General features: G+C 55.7%; 1 protein-coding gene across 1 annotated transcript in view; it reads right to left on the bottom strand.

Moving 5' to 3' along the window:
- LOC124084159 (uncharacterized) overlaps positions 1 to 20,060 on the bottom strand; it is a 47,377-nt gene extending 27,317 nt beyond the window's left edge. Inside the window, exons 1-6 of the mRNA XM_058574718.1 lie at positions 19,756 to 20,060; positions 19,528 to 19,563; positions 12,154 to 12,438; positions 10,776 to 11,063; positions 8,397 to 8,696; positions 7,800 to 7,967 (exon numbers count right to left, since the gene is read on the bottom strand). Of these exons, the coding sequence (XP_058430701.1) occupies positions 7,800 to 7,967; positions 8,397 to 8,696; positions 10,776 to 11,063; positions 12,154 to 12,438; positions 19,528 to 19,563; positions 19,756 to 19,789 (1,111 nt within the window). The 5' untranslated portion in view covers positions 19,790 to 20,060. The remainder of the gene's footprint in view (positions 1 to 7,799; positions 7,968 to 8,396; positions 8,697 to 10,775; positions 11,064 to 12,153; positions 12,439 to 19,527; positions 19,564 to 19,755) is intronic.
- Positions 20,061 to 21,953: the final 1,893 nt, after the last annotated feature.

Genomic DNA, 21,953 nt, shown 5'->3' with positions numbered 1-21,953 from the left:
GCGCTCAGACTTGAGCGTCTCTTCTCTGCGTCCCGCCCTCACACACACACACACACACACACGCGCGCACACACGCATGCTCACACGCGAACCCCACTCGCTCCAGGCAACGTCACCTCTTCCCCAGGGAACCTCCGCACCCATTCCTCCATGCTTGCCGGAGCCCAGCCTAGCCCAGCCTGGTGACCAGCTCCTGTCCCTAGGAATTTGACTCCTCGAAGTGCCTCAGATAAGCAGATCCCTCACCAGTCCTTCACAACTGGCCTATTTCACGTAGCACACTGGCCTCGAGGCCCGTCCACACTGCCCTACTGAGGCTGGACAAGACTCTGTGATACACAAGTCCCACAATTTCACTGACCCATCCTGCCCTCCATCAGCCCACTTGGGCTCTTAGGTGGGGTGCCAGCACCGGCCAGAGCCCTGTGGCTTGATTTTGCTAAGAGATGGGAGCAGATGTGACTTGTGCCCTCTGTGTCCCCTTGAGATCAACACAAGACGGAGGGGGGGCTGTCCCGTTCCCTAGTGCTGAATTCGGAGGAGGACCTGCACCTGGAACGCAGCACTAAGGCCGCCTCAGGGACACGCTGTGAGAAATACGCAAGCTGCTCCGTGCCACTGAGAAGCAGGCGCTCCTCCTGATGCGTGACTGCAGCGGAGGAGGCGTGTCCCATTCACTCTGAGAGGAAGCCAGCCAGGCGTGAGGCTGCCCTCTGGCAGCGGCCCCTTCCCGTGCCCCACCGACTTCAGCATGCGGCCAGGCTAGCCTGCTGCCCCCCCAGTCCACAGCCTCCCCCACTGGGGCTCGGCCCTCACAGCTGTCCTTCAAGGCACCCATCGGGTCTCTCTAACCACCCAGATGGGGACCCAGCGCTGCCCCCCACAGGCATGATCCGCTGCCATCGCGGTGGCCCCTGCCATCCCGTCTTTCCCCGGGGAACAAGGAGGAACGGGACATCCCGCCAGCGAGCTCTGTTCCACAGGAGGTGCACCCGCCCCGTGCACAGTTCAGCCACACCTGGGAGGAGCTGTCTGTCCCCTGCCTCCTTCCAGGGCATTAGGAAGGCGCTGTGTGGAGTCGCTGCAGGACACGCACGTGCCACTGAGTCCTGCAGCGTGACCCACACCTCAGGTCACATCTCCATGGGAGGCGTGTTCTGAGTCTGACGGGAAACAGGCCACCAGGACGGGTCGGAGCCCCGGCTCTGTCACCCACATCCCCAAACACTGCACCACCTGAGAGGACGGGTGTGTGACACAGGAGCTCTGGAGCCACAGCCAGCAGAGGAAGCAGAGCAGCAGCCTGGCTTCATGAGCAAGCCTCGTCTCTGAAGGTTGGGAGGAGCAGGCCCCGAGCTCGCAGTTGGAGGGTCTCATGAGGTGGAAAGACTAGTGGGGGAGGGGTGGACCTGTGAAGCGGGTTTGGAGATGGAGCAGACAGATTCTGGAAGGACAGCATCTCCAAGTGCCGGCGGGGGTCCCTCCCTGTACCCACGTGCCTGCTGGCCTCGGTCACATCTGTGAGGCACGTTGGTCATTCCTTGGTCTCAAGCACCCCTTTTCCTTCAACCACGGGAGGCTCTACCCGCAAGCCGGCTCTGGGGGTCTCCACGGGGGCCTCTGCGTGGGCGGCACTCCCTCGTGAAACGGGGCTTCCTTCCTGGGTGTGGCGGGTGCTGGTGTTGAAAGAAGACGGTGTCATGAGTCCACATTATGAAGGGACAGATCCTCAATTGAGGAGAATGTGCGCCAAAGTCACTAGGACGTCGCCGAGGTTGGGTGTGGCGTTAGTGTCTCTCTGACAGCGAACAGTGATGCTGAAGGAGGGTCTGGGTTTGCCGGGTCAGTGGGGCGAGGGAAAGGGACAATGTCCACTCTTCCAGTCACTCAATCTGCCTTTATTCCTCTTTCTGAAATGTCCTTCTCACTCGTCAGGTGTGGAGAGGGGTCTGTTCTCTCTCCCTCTTCTCCTAGCCTCCAGGGCTCCGTCAAGGGCTGCGGACTTGGATCGGAAGGCCCCACCTCTAAACCCCACAGTCAGTTAATGTCTCACGACGGGATTGAATCCAACACAGACCAGGGAGACCAGGAGGCGAAGAGGGACAGGGAAGTGCTAGGGAAGGCCATTGGCCAGATTACGTCGTATCCATGTCTGAGTCTGTGACAATGACTCCCACCATTACATAGGATGTGATGTGCCAATTAAAACATTATCAAGAATAAGTGTCGACAATGAAGGCTTGGGAGACCCACTCCAATCCCACCCCAGCCACGGCACCCCGGCACGACGTCCCAGCGCACCCCACCCAGTGGTGCCCACAGACAGGACCAGTCATCATAATGTCACATCAGCTGGTTCCTCCATGTTTACGATGGGATGCTCTCGGTGGCTGGTGGACATCAGGTCACAGTGGTGACAGACCATGCCCGGGAGCTCAGGGTGGAGAAGAATGTCCATTGAGAGTTGAGGGGAGGCCACTGGGTGGTTTAGTGACCTCCATCTCTGTTGAAGGTCGCTCCGTCCATTGGAAAATGGGCTACGAATGAGGCAGAGGTAGACACTTCATGGAAGGAGACAGAGGGCACCTTGGTCCCCACACTCCCCGTGAGCCCCGAGGGACTGACACAGGTTCCATAAGGGCTCAGCGTGTCTGTCCACAGCAACAACAAACCCAGCCCTCCTCCCAGCACCTCCCAGCACCGGTGGACCACATGGAGGGAAGACCACCACCACCACCGGATCTTATCTGAGACAAAGGATCTGGGCACTAATGGCTTGTATTCCCCAAAACTCAATTATCATGGCCACTCTTTACAAAAAAAAAATAGCTTGGGCCTTGGGCCTGGGGCCTTGGGGTCCCTGGAGGAGGCCCTGGTGCTGTGACACTGTGTCCCCACCCTCCTGCCCTCCCTCCCAGGCTCCACAGCTGAGCCTCTGGGCCCTGCTCTCCTCGCCCTGCCCCTCCTCCACGGGTGTGAGGGGGACAGGAGGTCAGTAAGAAGGCCCACCTGGACTGGGGAGGCGGAAGCCGGGGCATCACACAACAGGGACGTGGCCTGGTCTGCGCCCTCCCTGGGCTCCTGTGCACAGGTTATCAAGCAAAAGGCCTTGTCCCCAGCACCGCAGACAGCAGCCTGGCCTCGTCTCGACAGTGACCACCCAGTAGCTCCCACACCTGAGGCCAAGTTCTCACTGACCTCGAGCAAGTGCCGTTTCGGGGTCCACTCAGCGTCCCGGCCAACAGAGCACAGAGTGTGAATGGAGAGGCGGGTGTCCCTCCGCCCACAGCGAGGACTGGGCACGTCTGTCAGCACCACCAAAACAACAAACCAGATGTCCGCAGCCGAGACCACAGCTGGCCAGGACCCCAGCTGGTGACCTCGGCTCCCAAACGACTTTGGTTCCCTCCCGTGCTCATGTCCTGGCCAGAACCCTGGGGGCCGCGACAACAGGAGTCTACTCTGGTGGTTCTGGAGACGGGCAGTGTGAAGTCGCTGGCCAGCCTGGCCACATTCCCCGCATCTCCTCTCAGTGACCAGGTCACCTCCCTCCGCTCAGCTCAGCGGGCTCTGGATGGGCTGCACCTGAGCCGTGAGTTAGCAGGGACACTCAGCCTGTAACACTCAGGCAGCCTGAGACCCCGATGTAAGGAGGACGGTGCAGGGGGCAGGGGGGCCCAGGGACAGGCAGCGGTGATGCTTTGGTGACTGAACATTTGAAACAGTAACTGAAAGATGTAAAAAGGTGTGTTGGCTCAGGGCACCCTGCTCCAGCCATTCTGACCCACGCCGTTGGACGGTGCCCTGCATTGGGCAACCCACTCACGGTGCCCCAGCCACCCCCACACCTGGCACACCGGGGCTGAGTAGCAGGCTCCCCCTCTGCAGGAGGGTGGACTCTGCTGCCAGAGTCCAGCGAGGGCAAAGGGAGACGGTACCAGAGAGGTCGAAGCAAAAGCAGGGATGGAATTTCCCGAGGGACTGGATTTCGGTTGTGACAAAGGAAAGAAAAACCAGGAGAACCCAGTGTGGTGTCCACCTGAGCGACTGGGACAGGGCGTGGCTGCTGTGGGGCTGGGAAACCCGGAGGAGGGGACGCCCAGGCGGGACCAGTGGTGCGCCCTGGGCAGGCGAGGCTGGGGAACTTCCCACCTGGGGGAAGCACCCGGCAGGAGGTGCCATGCCACACGGAGGCCGCAGCTGACGGCTGGTCCTCACCCAAACAGTCGTGTGTGGAGGTCACAGGCAAACGGGCAGGAGGGTCTTTGTAGGTTTTAGAACTGGATTCCAGCCAGAGTGGTACGACTCAGTCAGTTTGCCTGAAGTGGGTGGATCCCCTTGGTGCAGTGAATTTGTGTCAGTTATTAAAGGACGCTGCCGCAGAGCCGTGGGGTGGCCTGAAGCAGGTCTTCAGCAGGTGGCAGTGTTGGACGTACCAAGTGGAGCTGCCAGAAACCCGCACAGGCTGCGAGGTGGGCGGGCAGGGCACCCGGCCAGCAATCCACCGCACAGCGCTGCCCCTGGCCCTGACAGGAGGAGCTGGGGTCACAATCTGAAAATGGCTCATTGAAATTGGGAGTGGGCAAAGGGAAGGGCTATAGTTAAAATGGCTACGATTTGATCTTACTTCCCAATTAAGGCTGAATACTACATGCTGAAAATGGACACCCGGACTTCTATTTCTCACAAGCAGGATCTGGGGACACAGGGGTACACTTTTAGGGGCTCGCCAGAGCCCTTCTGTGGGGGCCTGTGACCTGGCCAGCAACCTGAGTGCGCCAGGGTCACAAAGGAACTGCTCACGGAGCCCCGTGGCTGAGAGCCACCAAGCTCCATACTGCCCTCTGGTGCCCGTGCGTGGAACCGCAGAGCCAGGCCTCGGGAGTGCAAGACAGGCTTTGAGAGGAGACCAGGATACTCAGGGCTTAAAACTCCAAGCCTGGTGCCAATAAATAAATAAATAAATACCCCAAGCCTGCCATGTCCACGGGGATGGCCGTGGCTTTAAAATGCATATTTAACAGTTCCACGTCTTTGCTGTTCCTGTGTGTTTGGGGGCTTTGGTCCCTTTCCTGCAGTTATCATGAAATACCCGACAGTGTGCTGTGGTCCCTCCGGCCTGATCTGCACAGGTGCTGAAATACCACACTGTGTCGGGTAAATATGAGCAATTATCATGCGTTGGTCAAAATTATTTGAATGTTTAAGGAGATGGAAATGTTAACTACCCGGATTTGATCAGCACACACAGTGTATATGAAGTTGTCACATAGTACTCTATAAACTTGTACAACTAAAACAATAGTTAGAAAATATATATATAAGTTCTTTAAAGACAGCAGCAACGCAGCCCTCCTACGGGGACATGGCAGGGCTGTGTCCCTGCTCCCGTGTATCTGCAATGCCTTCTTGGACATAAGGCCCCTGGGTGTGAACACAAGCACATTTGAAATGTCACTGCATATTTGTGACATCCTTTCAGCACCAGGTCTCCTTTCTCTTAGGTGCGTTTCCAAGAAAGCCCCTGTTCTCTGCCCACCCAGGTCTCCTGGTAACTCTGGGAGACAAGGGGACCCTCCATTGTGAGTCAGATTTGGGGACTCTATTTCTGTCCCAACAGCAAGAGGAAGCCCCCACTCCAGACTGTGGTCAACTGAAAGATAAGGAACCCTTCCCCTGGGCTGTCTCCACGGACCTGCCAGTTCTGACCGTTTCCTTCTCCAGGAGTCATTTGAAGCGTGGCCACTCCTGACTGGCCTTTTCCACCAGGGTTCTCAGGGTGCCCGTCTTGTGGCGTGTTCCGTCCCTCTTTTTTAATTGGGGTAAAATGCACATCACATAAAATGTGCACGTCGCATTGCCACCAAACACACTCCCGCTGCCCAGCAACCGTCTCCACCGTCCACCTCCAGGACCATTTTCATCTCACAAAGCTGAAACTCTGGGCTGGGGTGTGGCTCGGTGGTAGGGCGCTTTCCCTGCATGCGCAGGCCCTGGGTTCCGTCCCCAGCACCACAAAAAGCACCCTGAAAACTCACCCATCCAAAAACCCCCACTCACCCCTCCAGTCATGGGCCCACCATCCTTCCTGTGGTCTCTGTGGTCTCTTTTCCTTTCTGTGACTGGCTTGTGTCACTTAGCATAACCCCTCAAAGCCCCCCCACCTGTAGCGTACAGCAGGGTCTTCTCCCTTTCTAAGGCGGAACATTCCCTCACACATCTCTACCACATTTTGCTCATCCATCATCTGTAGTAGACATTTGGTTGTTCCCGTCTTTGGGTATCCTGAGTGTCGTGCTATGAACGAGGGTGTAGGAATACCTCTTTGATATCTACCTTCAGTTTGTCTGTACATATGACTAGAAGTGGAATTGCTGTACTATGAGCTACGGCTACCTCCCATTTTATTTTTTATCTTGAAACAGGGTCTCTGTAAGTTTCCCAGGCTGGCCTTGAACTTGTGATCCTCCTGCCTCCGTCTCTGGGGTAGCCGGAATTATAGATGTGCACCACCACACCTGGCCTTTAATTCCATTCTGAAATTTTTTGAGGAAAGTTTTATTTCTTTTTATTGTCTAATAACATATAGCTGTATGGATATGTTGAAATTTGTTTCCTTATTCAACTGATGCAATCAAATGTTAATTGATAGTGAGGCTATTGTGAATCATTGCTACTTTCTGGCTATTATAAATGATGTACTATGAACTTTCACAGAAATCAAGACAGTGCAGTTTTAGTAAAAAGATGATCACAGACCTAGAAAGAACAGAGAGCCCAGAGACTAACACAAATATGACCACTTATTTTTTTGACAAAGGAGCCAAAAAAATTCAATGGAAAATGGAGAATTTACTTAGCAAATGGGATTAAAGAATTGGATGACCATATGCAATAAAATAACTTACACTCAAATCCCACACCTCCTACAAAAATCAACTCAAGGTGGGCCTCTTTCCACTGATTTTTGTCTTCTTCCATTTCTTTTATTAGTTTTGTAATCATCAGAGCACAGATTTTTCACTTCCTGGTTAATTTAGTCTTGAGTATTTTTGATGCCATCACAAATGGGATTGTCTTCTTGCTTTCCTTTTAGGATAAGTTGTTCTTTGTGTAAAGCAATGAAACTGACTTTTGCAGGCTGAGGGCTTGCGGTCTTTGGAGTTTCCGACATGTGCATTGCATCATCTGCAATAGAGATAGCTTCAGTTCCTCTGTGATTTATGCGCCTTGTTTCTTTTTCTTGTCCGATTGCTCTTGTGGGATAGAGGGGCCTCCTCGTCTTGCTCCTGGTCTCCAGGGGAAAGCATCCAGTCTCCCACCGTGCGGAATGTTCTTTTATCAAGCTGCAGGGTGCCTTCTGTTCCTAGCTTGCTGGTACTTTCTTTCATCGTGAATAAGTGCTGGGTTTTGTCACACACCTTCTCTACATCAGTTGATAAGATCGTGTGGCTTGTATTACAGGGTCCTCAGGGAATCTGAACCCATAGGGTACGGAGAGATTTGTCATGAGGAATTGGCTCAGGCAGGATGGAGACTGAGAAGCGCCATCATCTACCTTCTGCCCCTGGAGACCTGGGACGACCAGTGGTGTGACTTGCCCAGGTCCAGGGGTCTGAGAGCCGGGAGGTGATGAGCCAGGATGCTCCAGATCCAGCAGAGAGGCAGCAGGAAAGGCAGGACTGCATGGACGGGATGATGCCCACCACTGGGAGGGTCCGTGGGTAAGTGACCGACCCACCCAGAGTGAGGCTCCTGTGAGCACCAATGGCCCAGGAGGCCCACGCAGTGTCACCATCACAGGACTCTGTCCCCGTCTGGCAATGCAGGGGGCCTCTCGACTGCTCCCCGGGGGTCCCTCCTGCTGAGCCAGGCCTCCACCAGGAACCCCAGCAGGATCAGCAGGATGACACCAGCCAGGCTCAGCCTGAGCATGTTCACCTTGTAGGAATTCCAGGCAGCAGACCCTGCAGAGAAGAAATGGGTGGGGTGGGGTTCCAGGATGGAGAATCACACCCCAGAAACACACACAGAGCGGACTGTGAGCCCAGCCAGCTGCCCAGGGAATTGAGGTCCCGGCTCCCAGGTGTGTGTGGCTACGCAGGTGGCCCCTTGCACAAGGGCACCTGGCAGAGGTGGTGAGGAGGTGCTGAAGTCTGGCCCAAACCCCTGCTGGCCACCTGCCTGTCTGAAGGACTGGGCCCCAGATAAGTCACAGGAACTAGGGGACCACCTTCTCCAGGGGCTGGTCTGCCAAGGCCATCTCCTCTGTTTTTTTGAGGGGCTGCTACCCCCACAGGACCCTGCCCTGTCCCCAGAGGCTCTGGGTCACCCCCTCAGCACTGGGCAAGTGGACAACGCTTGATCCTGCAGAGAAGGTGGGCCGTGGGGCTCACCTCTTCCTGAGAGCCTCAGGGGCTCACTGGGGTCTGACCACAGCGAGGGGAAGGAGCTTAGAGAACCGTAGCATCTGTAGGTGGCCCCGCGGGCCTGCTCGCTGGCGTTCAGGGTGAAGTTGGCCTGGAAGAACCCGCGTTTATACTGAGATCTGAGGCGCTGGGTGACGTTGGCACTGCCCTCCTGGGACAGAAGGAACAGGTCGAACCACATCTCTGAGCGGCACTGCAGGGTCGTCATATGCTGGGGTGCCCCAGAGGGGCCCTGAACAGCCGAGAGCTGAGGCTTTTTGTACACTCCTAGAGGGAGAAAGCCACAGTGGGTGCCGGTGTGGCCTTCCCTTCACCCTGAAAGCCACCCCACACACACTCTGTTCCACCCACACACACTCTGTTCCACCCACACACACTCTGTTCCACCCACACACACTCTGTTCCACCCACACTGTCATCCCTTCTCTGTATGGAAATCCACCCTCCTGACCTTTCCCACACCGTCCCCTCTGCCTGGCCGCCCTTCCCTGAATGCTCAGTGACCACCTTGCATGGGGTCTTTTGTACCAAGGCTCTGAAACACCCTGCCCTCCAACCCCAGGGCCTGGCCCTGCCCGGCTTTCCTTCCTGGGCCTCACCACCAGGTGGCACGGACTGTCAACAGCTGGCCACTCGCGGCTCCCTTCTGCAGCAGGGGAAAAACTCATTCGAGATCCCAAGTTCACACCCTGTTCAAAAACCAACTTAAAATGGACTAAGGAGCTAAATTTCAAAAAGAACCTTTGAAAGCCGTAGTAGAAATGAGAATGTCTTCACGGTGCCATGTGTGCTGTGGAAAGTTCCAGAATAAGTGGCCTGTTTTCCTGGAAACTGCCAGGTGGTAATCTTTAAGCTTCACAGGCCTGGCGAGCTCTGCCGCCACCTCTCAGCTCTGCCCTCGTAGCAAGAAAGCAGCCAACCACACGTGGCCACCTCTCAGCTCTCGACCACGCGTGGCCAGGTTCCACTAACGCTCCGCCCATGGGAACAGAGCGTGCGTTCCATATAACTCACACTTGGCACCCGTGTTATTCTCTATGTCTTGGGCCTTTTTCCAACCAGGTGTGGCTCAGGGGTAGAGCACAAGCTTGCTGTGCACCAGGCCCTGAGCTCAATTCCCATAACCCACATGAAAAGGCACGAAGGACATTCGGTGCCCAGGCTGCGCAGACGGTGGGTGGACCTGGCCCCAGGCTGTGCTGGGCGCAGTCCAAAGTCACTGGATGGAGATGGACGAGACAGCGAGATATGAACCCACAACTCTGAGACACAAGACAACGATACCCTGTTTGTAAAGCCAGGGCCTGAAATGCACAGGTGGTGGGCTGCAGGTACCGGCTTCTGCAGGCTGAGTCCCTGAGGGCCAGGGGACAAGAGGGCCTAGATGCGGGCTGAGCACAGGATCCCAGCCGCTGAGCATTAGTAACAAACACCCGCAGCGTCCACAGCGGTCCCTGCGCCCTGAGCCGGGTGAGGGCGCCAGCAGGATGGCTCGCGGAGCCTCACCAGGGGAGGAGAACCCCGAGCGAGCGGGCATGTTGTGGGGTGGAAGGGAGAGGGGAGGGTCAAAGCACACCCCAGGCCTGCACTGAGCAGTCCAGCCCCAGAAGCGCCCACGAGAAGGGAGGAAGGGGCCCCGGGTTTGAAGGACTCTTGGTGAGCTGAGAGCAAAGTCCTCGTTCGCGTCCACAAAACGTGTCACTAGGCAGAGGGCCGGATCATTGTCCTGTGCCTCCACCCACCAGCGGCCAGCAGGGAGACCACCCTGCCCAGCCTGATGATTCTTAGGGCCCACAGCGCACCCTTCAGATCCAAGCCAGCCAGAGCCCCGGCGGCCAGCACTCCTCCTGGGCATCGCCCCTCGGGTGGCAGCCCTCTGCCCCGCCCCGAGAGCCAGCAGCCCCACACCAGAGCCGCTGAGCCCACTCTAACCACCACCCCACACCGCTGCCCTGCCCTCCCGGCTCTGCCTCCTCTTGGCCCTGCATCTGGGCAAGCTCCGGGCCTTGGCACTGCCTCTCCCTGGCCATCGGCTCCTGATCTGTGGCCTCACAACACGTAAGTAATAATGAGACCCCCATTTTACAGCAGCCAGCACCACCCAGCCAAGATCAGTGGGTAGGGGGAGGGTAGAGGTGTCCAACAAAGGTTGGGAGGCCATGTTGTCCCTAGGCCAGTCCCCTGGGGCCTCGCCGCTGGGCAGGGGCCTGTTCACAGTGCAAGAGTGAGCGGGTGGTGAGACTGCTCAGGGACCAGCCACCATCTCTCCTTACACCCGCCTTCCCCAGGGCTACCAAGTGCCCTGGGGAGCCAGGTTCCCACGGGCACTGGACAGAGCTTCCTCACCTGTGACCATCAGCTCCAGGAGGTTGCTGGGAGCTGACCACTCGTGGAGGGAGGTGTTGACAGAGCCGTAGCATCTGTAGGTCCCCCCGTGGGCCCGGGTGGCAGGGGATAAGAGGAACTTTCCCTGGCCGCCTTGGATGGAGCCTGCAGGCAAGGCCAGTTCTGCTCCCTTGGACAGAAGGAACACGTCATAGGCGCTTGGTAAGTGACAGTGAAGGGTCACGCTGCCTCCTAAAGCCACCATGGGGCCAGGCTGGACCGAGAGGGTGGGTTTGTCCTTGGAGACACCTGGCGGAAAAGAACCCTGGTGTTACAAGGAGCATGAGGAGCCACGAGGAGCCACAGAAGCCACAGGCTCCCATCAAGGCCGAGAGGAGAGTCGGGTTGCAGAGCCTGGGCTGGCCTCTTGTCTCCACCAGGACGACAGCCATGGCACGGCCCTGCCCAAGACCCCAGAAGGCAGGTGAACCAAGCCCAGGCCCCCAGGGTCTCTGTGGCTGGTGCGGGGAGGGGTCCATTCATCACCTGGCTGTCTTTTTTTAATGGAGGTGAAATTCCCATAACGTAAAATCAACCATTTCAAAGTGAATGATTCAGAAGCATTTAGTACGTGTACAAAACTGGGCCATCGCCTCCTCTCTCCAGTTCCAACAGAGGAACCCTGTGCCCTGAAAGCTGTCACCCGGTCACACCCTGCCCCTGCTGTGACCACTCGTCTGCTTTCCGTCTCTGTGGACTCGTCCACCTGGGAGTTTCACATGAACTGAACCAGGCAGCGCGCTGTCTTTTGTGTCTGGCTGCTTCCACCAGCACTGACGTCACCGAGGTGCCGCTACGTTGCGCAACGTGTCAGTGTGCAGTTCTCTAGTGGCCAAGTGACAATCCATGGCGTGATAGGCCACAGGTTGCTTCTCCATTCAGTCCACAGAGGGACACTTGGGTTGTTTCCACCCTTTGGAAACCTGCCCTGGTGACCACGCAGCGTGTGGCCTCGTGAGTCCCTGGGGAACACGTGGCCTGTGGCCGTGTGGGTCCCTGGTGACCACGCGGCATGTGGCCGTGTGAATCCCTGGGGAACACGCGGCGTGTGGCCGTGTGCCTCCCTGCTTCAATTCTTCGAGGCCACACCGGCATTTTCTTCTCTCACACACGCCAGGTGATGCTGACGTTGCCGTCCATGCTGTGACGCTAACAGGGCCACAGTGGCCCAGGAGACTCCCTGAGCTTCTCTTCATTTGCCCAAGACCCAGATTCTGGCCCTGTTCTGGGGTGGGGCTGAGCGATCAGGTGACCAGTGGGGGACGGCAGTGAGCACAGCGGAGGGCGGGGGTGGACAGAGGAGGACGGGGCCCGGAGGGACAACGGGAGGGGCCCTCACCCACGACCAGCAGCTCCAGAGGGTCACTCCTCTCGGACCAGCTGTCCTGCGTCTTGTACTGACAGACATACATCCCCGAGTGGCCGGGCGTGGCCTGCTGGAAGGAGAACGCGGCCTCCGCCTGGGCGTCTCCCAGGCTTTCTGCAGCCCACACGCGGGAGCCTCCCACTTGCTGCAGACGCTGCCGAGCTGCCCCAGGAGGACCTCTGCAGAAGATGGACACAGGGCTCCCCTGGGGGACCACCGGACCTGGCACCGCCCAGATGGAGGGCTTGGGGAGAGACCCTGGAAGGGAGACAGAACCGAGACAGAAGGTCCAGACGCCAGGAAGCCCCTCTTCGTGCTCGCCTGAGAGGCCCAGGAGCCCAGGGAGTGAGCTCTCCCCGTCCACTTCCTGTCCACGGCCTTGGCCACGTCTCAACAGGAACGAGGCAGACCCTGCATGCACCAGTGGGGTTTGCCTCAGCCCCGTCCCCGACCCTGCCCTGCCCCACCCCACCCCCACACCCCGCTCCCCGGCTCCCCAGCCCCATCCCCCACCAAGCACTGCCCTGCCCCTGGCTCCACAAGCTCTGGCCCACCTCATCCTCCCCTGGACGCTCTTTCTCTATCTCTGCACTCTCTTCTGCCCAACCTCCAAGTTGTGTAGCAGCTCAAAAACTGTCCTCAGACCGCAGCTGGGCACTCTCCTGGCCCCCATGTGGTCTCCCTGGTTCCTGGGTTTCAACCCATCTCTAGGCTGGTGAGTCACAGCTTATATCCAGTCCCAGACTCGTGCCCTAAACTCAAGACTCATGCCACCGACCCGGTGCATCTCACTAGTGGGTGTCTAACAACATGTCAGACCATCAGGCCAGAGCTCCTGCTGGGGCCGACCCACCCTGACGGCCACCGGATACAGCCCCAGGTCCCCTTCAAGGAAAGGCCTGTCACCCTGGCTGCTGGGGAGATGTCAGCCCTTCTGGGGAGAGCCACCTCTCCCAGGTCCCCTGCATCCAGCGACCCAGACACTTCATCCCAGTGCAAGACACGGTGACGGGCCACCAGCTCCTGAAGGGTCAGCAAAGGCCATGCTGAGCAGGCATCTCACCTGGCCCCACCTCTGTGTACTACACGTGTCCCTGAAAAGCCATCTGTGAGCTGATCCCCAGCAGGACGGCAGGGAGATGGGTGTAGGGAGGTAACCGGGGTGGGAGGACAGCCCCTTCATGGAAGGAGTGATTCCCTTGGGGAAGAGACAAGGACAGCTTGCTTCTCTCTCCTCTCAGGGTGAGGAGACAAGAAGGTGCCACCCACAGGCAAGGAGGAGCCCCCGCCAGACCACAGACCCCCAAGCCAACGCTGGCCATCAGTCCACCTCTGCTGGCAGCTGGAAGTTTTACAAGCTTTTGAACTACAAATATTTCACTATATGGATGATGTATTATTAGCACACAAAGATAAAAACACATTGCTAGAATGTTATGCCACACTTACAAACTTATTAAAAAATTATAATCTAGAGATAGCAATAGATAAAGTACAATTAAATTTTCCAATTAATTATTTAGGAGTTCTATTATCCTCAACCATGGTCCATCCACCAAAATTCAAATACGAGTAGATCAACTCAAATCACTTAATGACTTTCAAAAGTTATTAGGAGACATAAATTGGATAAGGCCTTATTTAGGTATACCAACAGGAGAGTTGGGACCTTTATTTGATATCCTAAAAGGTCCATCAGATCCAAATTCACCCCGAATGTTAACGCCTGAAGCAAGAAAGGCATTAAAAATCATTGAAACATATATGGAAAATATGCATTTGGATAGAATTGATATAAGTTTGCCTTTATTATTTATTGTACTACCAACAAAAAATATTCCTACAGGAGTATTTTGGCAAGAAGGTCCATTATTATGGATACATTTATCTTATTGTCCTAACACTATTCTTACTAGGTATCCTGAGGCTGTAGGACAATTAATACTCAAAGGAATAAAAGCAGCAAAGGGAGTGTTTGGAATTTCTCCCAATAAAATTATTACTCCATATACTATGAATCAAATTGATGAGTTAGCTAATGAGTTAAATACTTGGGCAATAATCATGTGCAAATCTAATGTTTCATTTGATAACCACTTACCATCTAATCCTTTATTGTCTTTTTGGTCATTGCATCCTGTAATTTTTCCAAAAATGACAAGAAAAACACCTATCATGAATGCTCCAAATATATTCACTGATGGGTCAAATAATGGTACAGCAGCAGTAGTTACCCCTGATCAAACTTTTACATTTTTAGTACCCAAACAATCAGCTCAAAAGGTAGAGCTTAATGCAGTTTTACAAGCTTTTGTGATGTTTAAAGATTCTGTATTTAATTTATTTTCTGATAGTCAGTATGTAGTTAATGCTATAGTATCTCTTGAAGATGCTGGTAGGATTTCCCCTTCTTCTACTGTTTTCTCTTTGCTTTCCACTATACAAAGTCTAATCTGGGACAGAAAAGATCCATTCTTTATAGGACATATCAGGGCACATACAGGATTGCCTGGAGCCCTTAGTTTGGGCAATGATTTAGCAGATAAAACTACACATGACATACATATTTTCTCTACACTAGAAGAAGCTACAAATTTTCATAAAAAGTTCCATGTCAATGCTAATACTTTACAAAAGCGTTTTAAAATAACTAAGGAACAAGCTAGACAAATAATAAAACAATGTCAAAATTGTGTGACCTTTTTACCACAAGTTAATCTTGGAGTCAATCCTAGAGGATTGATACCTAACCATATTTGGCAGATGGACGTCACACACTTGCCAGAATTTGGAAAATTAAAATATTTGCATGTTACAGTTGATACTTCTTCTGGATTTTTGATGGGCTCCCTTCATGCCAGAGAAAAAACTAAAGATGTTATAGCTCATTGCTTACAAAATTTTGCCACTGTGGGTGTTCCAAAACAGTTAAAAACAGATAATGCCCCTGGTTATACTTCTACCTCTTTTAAACAATTTTGCTCAACATTTGGCATTACTCATATAACAGGAATCCCATACAATCCACAGGGACAAGGCATAGTTGAAAGAGCTCATCAAACTATTAAAATGTACTTATTAAAGCAAAAAGAAGGAATTGGGAAGGGGTATATATTCCCCAAAGATAAACTTAAAATAACCCTTTTTACTCTAAACTTTTTAAATTTGGATTCCAGAGAGATTAACCAAGGTCCTGACCCAGTGATTGTCTGGAGTCGGGGGTCTGTTTATGTGTTTCCACAGGGAGAACAGCAGCCGATTTGGATTCCAGAAAGATTAACTAAAGCGATTTCTACAGACCAAAAAGAAGATGATTTGGCTCAAATCCATAACAACTGATATCCAAAACTCCAGTTTGGCTATTCTTACATCTGCAACAGAACCAGGATGCTTTTTTCAATATCTATTTTATTATTGCCCTTTGCCATATCATGAAGTTCTATTTTGTTTTTTGAGCTCATACAGACCTAGGTTAATGTTTTGCTGATCAGTTCTATTTTTTGACTATAGAGTTTTTAAACATTGCAATGGAGATTTCACCTGTAAAAAGTTATAAGGCCTTTACTATAATGTTATGTGTTGTATGTATTATATTATGTGTGCACACTTGTGTTTTGTGTTATATGTTTGAATGTATGTGTGTCCATATATCATATAAGATGAGCGCTCATGATAAAATGGATCCAAATATTTTTTTTTCACGTGATTTATATGGTTTAATTTAAATTGGGTAAACAACTGTTGAGGATTGTTTTAATATGTAAACAAAAAAGAAGGTTAATAGATCTGTTTGTTTACTTTCACCTTTCCTTTTCATTATATTTAATAATTCTCTTAAAGATAATGTAAATTGTTAAGAAAATTGTTTTCTTTTAGTGCCTTCTGTAATGTTACATAATTTTTTCTTTAGCCATTATTGCCAGAATTCCTATCTTCATCCCAGTGCCGGTGAAGACAATGTAAATTGTTAAGAAAATTGTTTTCTTTTAGTGCCTTCTGGAATGTTACATAATTTTTTCTTTAGCCATTATTGCCAGAATTCCTATCTTCATCCCAGTGCTGGTGAAGTCAAAGATAAAACCAATCTACAGCTTCTACAATAGCCATCACTGAACTGCTTGCAGAACTTGCCTGGACACATTGTGAGCTCACCTGTATGCATTGTGAACTATCTGTTGGTGCAGCGACTTGTGGTAGTGTTGGGGTATTTTTGCTGATGATGTCACCGGTGGTACAATTTTTCAAAGGAGCCCTCAATTGGCTTAATGTCATGGCATTTTGCATCCTCCTCTACTAGTGATGGTCTAAAATTTGGGGGCCAACAGAGGTGAGGCAAAGAACCTCACCCCCCCACAGGTGCAAAGGCCTATCCACAAGTATGGCTGTATGCTGGACCGGTAGTCAGTGACGGGTATGATCCAATTGCAGTGGTACCAACCTAAGACAGGAGGCTGACGCCTAGAGGTCAGTTCATCCGATGACGGGTAAGGACCATATGTTGAATTGGACTGCCTAACAGGCACGGTCCCTAAGCCACATGCTTGTTGTTTAAACAGAGAGAGGGAGATGTTGAGAGCCACAGCCAAAGGGGCCCCAGCAAACTTCCAGCTGCCAGCAAACTTCCAGCTGCTGGCTGATGATTGGCTCACAGCGGCCCCAGCAACATCTAGCTGATTGGCTCCTCGGCCCCAGCAACATCTAGCTGATTGGCTCCTCTGCGGTGATGCTCATTGGGCTGTTTCCCTGCCCTTTCAGACCACGGAGCTGCTCATTGGGGGACTTTTTTGGCTCCGCCCACATGAATCGGCCTCAAGAGCAGGAGGATTGGGGGAGGTGGAGAGAAGCTGGTGTGGGAGAGAGAGGCTTGTGGAAAGCCGGTGGTGGCAGTTGAGGCTCTGAGGGTTTTTCCTGAGAGGCTGTTTTGTTTGGCGTGTGTGGTTCTAAAAATAAAGTTAGTTTCTTTTGACAAGTGGCTCCTGATTGTGCCCAGCCAGACTGCGGCACACCTCGGCCTTTCTCCCTGACCCAGAACCGACAGGGCTCTTCCAGCCAGTGGTGGCCAGCGCCCGCGCCCTCTGTCTGGGATGATCAGTCACCACCCAGTCAGCCTCCTGGGCCAGCCGCGGCCAGCGTCTCCGTTCCCCACCCAGTGCAGAGCAGTCCTTGTTAACACACCCACCAGATCCTGTCCTCACTCTGCCACCGGCCTCCAGGGCCTCCCTGTCTTGAGCAGTGTATAGGTCAGAGCACGTGATGGTGTGCAGGGTCCCCCCCAAGGAGGTGGCCACCCAAGACACGGCCCCCTCATCCCAGAGCCTGCTTAGTGCCCAAGCAGAGGAACCCAAAGTCCACGTGTGCAAGCCCTTCCCACACCACTGCCCAAGGCCACCGTCATGACGGAGGCATGTCCCCGTGGCAGCAGGGGAGGGACCCCGCAGCATGTTTGTGGCCTGTGGGCCGGGAGTCCCGGGCTCCTGGTGAGACCCTGAGGTAGGAGGGGAGACAGCCCTCGGCCACGCGGGCCTCTTTCCCCAGGGAGGGGAAGGCCAGGGGAGACTAGAAGGGCCCTCCCTCTCACAGTGGTGCCATTGCCCCAGCCATGGGCAGCACCGGCCCCTGGCACAGCCGTGCCACGTGCCGCCGCTCCTCTCCCGGGACCTGTCCCCAGCTCGCTGTGTGGCCTGCTGCTGCATCTTCAGGGACCACGTCCTGGGCACCCCGTTCAGAGGTGCTGGCTCCACCCCTAGGCTCACCAGCACCTCCCCAACGGCGCCCCTCTCCACAGCAGCAACACCGACCACAGCCTGGGCCGTCTCCTGGACGCCGTCTCCTGGACACCATCTCCCAGGATCAGGCTCCCCGCAGGAAAGCGCTTGGTCCTGGACTCCCTCGCACACTCGCAGGTATAAAGGTGGAGACTCTGTCGGTCGGTGCTGAGGACCTCGTTGGGATAAAGAAACCAAGGAGGACAGTTGCATGGGATGACCGACTCTCCGTAAAAGCTACCTGCAATGACAGTGACCAGCTGACATGCCAAACGAACATCCACGGGAGGAGCAGGAGAGGACTCATCTCGGAGCCAGTCTTCAGAGGCCTGGCCACGGGCCGGCCGCACCGAGGTCACTACACGCTCCCAAGGAGGCTCCATGCTCCTGGGTGGACGGTCTCCGTGTGTCTCCTGAGGGCTGGTGGCTTCCCAGTCCTGCTCTGAACAGCGAGCCAGGCGCTCAGTCCTGGGTGTGTGCACGCGTGTGTCCCCGGGGAGGGAACCCAGGGGTGCTCTCCCACTGAGCCACATCCCGGCCCTTTTTATTTTCTATTTTGAGGCAGGGTCTTGCCGAGTGGCCTAGACATGCCCAGTCACCGGGATGACGGGCACGGCCACCACGTGATCATTGTGTTCTAAACACTTTATTGTGAACTCAACAGCACCCTCACGCTTGCCGTCACCACCCCCAAAATGGAGAGGACCGGCTCCAACAACTGAGACCCAACACCTCCAGAGACACCCTGGCACGCTGCCCCAAAGAACACCCCGGAAAGACAGCACCTGTGTCCGGTGGCTTTCACGTTGGTCAGTTCCAGCCACACTTCCTGATGTTTGCCTGAGCCCAGGACACAGCACAGTGACACGTCTGCAGTGTTCACAGTCCCCGACAACTGGCTTTAAAAACGAAGCACGCTGGGCACGTTGGCCCACCCCTGTGACCCCAGCAGCTTGGGAAGTGAGACAGGAAGAGCCCGAGTTCAAAGTCAGCCTCAGCAACTCAGCAAGACCCTGTCTCAGAATTTAAAATGGAAGCCTCATCCCAGCAAACCGGAGACACCATGGGTGACAGAGAACAGCAGCCCCCACCAGACGGGACACGCCCTGGGCTGCAGCCCTGTGGTGACCCTGAGGTCCTGGCCCTTTCTGTCACCAGAGCTGAGGGACAGGGTTACAAGCACCACCAGGACACTGTGACCACCAGGTGGCACCTGCCACCATGGAAACGCAGGACTGGACTCCAGGCAGAGCGGGTTGCTGAGTGCAGGGGCTTGCAGAGGGTAGAGGCGCAACTTTCACCTACGTCTGGCCTCGGGCCTGCACCCCCTTAGGCGGGTGTCCCCGAGTCCTGAGGAGCCGTCTGGGCGAAGCCCTGCACTTCCCTATTTGCTGTGTCAGCCTCAGTCTTGCTGCCCCCGAACTCACTGGGGTGTGGCCCTGCTTCAGGAGGGAGGGGGTCTCCTCCGCGTCTTGACCAGGCACTGCCCACGTGACGGCAAGGACACAGAGGGCAGCACGCCTGACTGGCCAGAGCTGTCTGGAGAGAAGAAGAGCCCAGGGAGCCTGGGAGGTGGACTCACCGTGCTGGGCCTGGATTCCAGGGCTCAGAGACAGTCCTGGGAGAGAGAGAGAAGAGAGGGGCTTCCTCCTCAGGCCCCGCTCACAGCCCAGACTAGTCTGGACACCAGGGCCTCTGGGGCCAGGCCTGCAGCCGGAGCAGGAGACGGCTGGCCACTTGGGCAGGACCAGAGGCCAGACCTGAGGTGGCCACCCTCCCATCTCCCGCCCCTGTCCCTCCCAGAACTCACCGAGGTAGAACAGCGTGGTGAGGGTGCTGGCCATGGCTCTGCTGGGCCCAGGAGATGACAGGACAGCCCAGAAGGACGGATGGCGGGTCTGCGGGAAGAGGCTTTGTGCCTGGATGTCACATGAGGCCTTCACAGGAAGGCACACTGGTGGCCCCAGCCCCACCCTGGGGTGGCCAACCGCACCATTTCACAATTCTGCGACGTGGTCAGGGAAACAGACACGGGGACTGGACCGCCTGATAGGACGTCAGATAAGACCCCGAGAGTCCGGCCTAACTCTGCCCGCACAGAGCTGGCCACAGACTCACCCCTGGGGATCTGAGTGTCCCTTGAGCCAGAGGCTTGGCACCAACACCAAGCCCCTGTGGGACAAGAAGGGAATGAATTCCTGGAGATCCACTGCCCGCTGCCCCCGCTGCCCCCGCTGTGCCCCTCTGTCCCCGCTGTCCCCGCTGCCCCTCTGTCCCCTCTGTCCCCACTGTCCCCACTGCCCCTCTGTCCCCACTGCCCCCGCTTCCCCTGCTGCCCCCACTGCCCCCGCTGTCCCTGCTGTCCCTGCTGCCCCCGCTGCCCCTCTGCCCCCTCTGCCCCCGCTGTCCCCACTGTCCCCACTGCCCCTGCTGTGCCTGCTGCCCCCACTGCCCCCACTGTGTCCTGCTGCCCCCTCTGTCCCCGCTGTCCCCTCTGTCCCCACTGTCCCTGCTGTCCCCGCTGCCCCTGCTGCTTCTGCAGGTGCAAGAGCCAGGCCCTGGGAGGGGGCATGGGCAGCCGTGGCCAGGACAGGACGCTGGCGACAGTGGAGCAGAGGCTCCCGGGCCGTGAGGGGGAGGGGACAGGAGCTGGCGTCTAACAGGGACAGTTTCTGCTTGGATCGATGAAGGGGTCTAGAGGGGGACAGTGGGGATGGCCAAGCCGCAGTGTGGACACACTGGATGCCACTGACTTCAGACCTACCGAGGGACGTGGTGAACCTCACCTTCGTGTACCTCACACCGCAGTGAATCATGTAAATCACATCACGTACCTTTTACTCCACAGACAGAAGGATAAAACACGACACCTGTCTAGTTACGATGTCATTGAATACGTGTAAACACAGAAGACCCAGACGGAGGTCGCCTCTGCACATTGCCCTGTTCTCCCGCATGCCCTTCAGGGCAAGGCAAGCCCAGGCCGGCCTCAGCCCCAGGCCCTGCCCGTGGGAACCTCACCGTCTGCAGCCCTCAAACCCAGGAGCCCAGAGTTGGGAAAGTCAGGGCCCTGGTGTGGAGCTGGACAGTCCACAGCCTCAGACTGCGCCACTAACGGCTGTCAGCTCTGGCGGGCAGCTCACCTCCCTCATGGGGCGGTCACAAGGTCACTGCCAAGGGCCGGGAGGCGGAGAGTACCCTGGCCCTCCAGCCAGAAGCCTAAGAAGAGGCCCTGGCCAGACGAGGGAAGGAGCCTGTGCACCAAGGCAGAGGGCAGCAGCTGACCGGGAGCAGGCGGGGCAGGGACCGCCCGGGGCCTCGCTGATGTCCCTCCTCTGGCCCCCAAAGGCTCCCACCATCCACAAGATGAAGCACTCCTTACCTTCACACTGCAGCGGCGGTTTCTCCCCCTTCTCAAACTCGCCCTCCACTCCACCGGCCCCAGCCTGGGCCTCTGTCCACGTCTCCACCCCAGCAGTTGGAGGACGCTAATGGAGGCTGCTAGTGGAGGCTGAAGTGCCAGCATAATATAAATTATAGATTATATGAATATAATTCACAGAGTCCAAGGACAATACGGAGTCTGAAGGGAGGTCCCGACCACCTTGGGGAGGAACCCTCAAGCTGCCTGCTGCCCCTGCTGTGCCCTGCTGCCCCCGTTATCCCCGCTGCTTCTGCAGGTGCAAGAGCCAGGCCCTGGGGAGGTGGCATGGGCAGCCACGGCCAGGACAGGACGGAGGTTCCGGGAAGCTGACGACAGGCCTAGCCTCTGAGCCAGGCTCCCTTGTGTGCACGCGCCCAGAGGAAGGGAAGTGGGGTGTGCAGGAGACTTCCTCCTGCCCCGGTGTTCATTTTAGGCAGGCCCACGGCCCCCCAGGGCCCTCCAGAGCCTCCCTGGGGAAGGAAGGAAGGGCTCAACGGCGTGCCCAGCCCCTCAGAGCCACATCAGGAGGGTCAGAGCAGGACACGGCCACCTCCACCCAGCCCACCGGGGGCCCAGCTGCACAG

The sequence above is a fragment of the Marmota monax genome, unplaced genomic scaffold (assembly GCF_021218885.2).
Source record: "Marmota monax isolate L192 unplaced genomic scaffold, Marmota_monax_Labrador192_F-V1.1 WCK01_AAM20220418_F8-fsc00215, whole genome shotgun sequence".
Taxonomy (NCBI): Eukaryota; Metazoa; Chordata; class Mammalia; order Rodentia; family Sciuridae; genus Marmota; species Marmota monax.
This window is presented reverse-complemented; position numbering and strand designations above follow the sequence as displayed.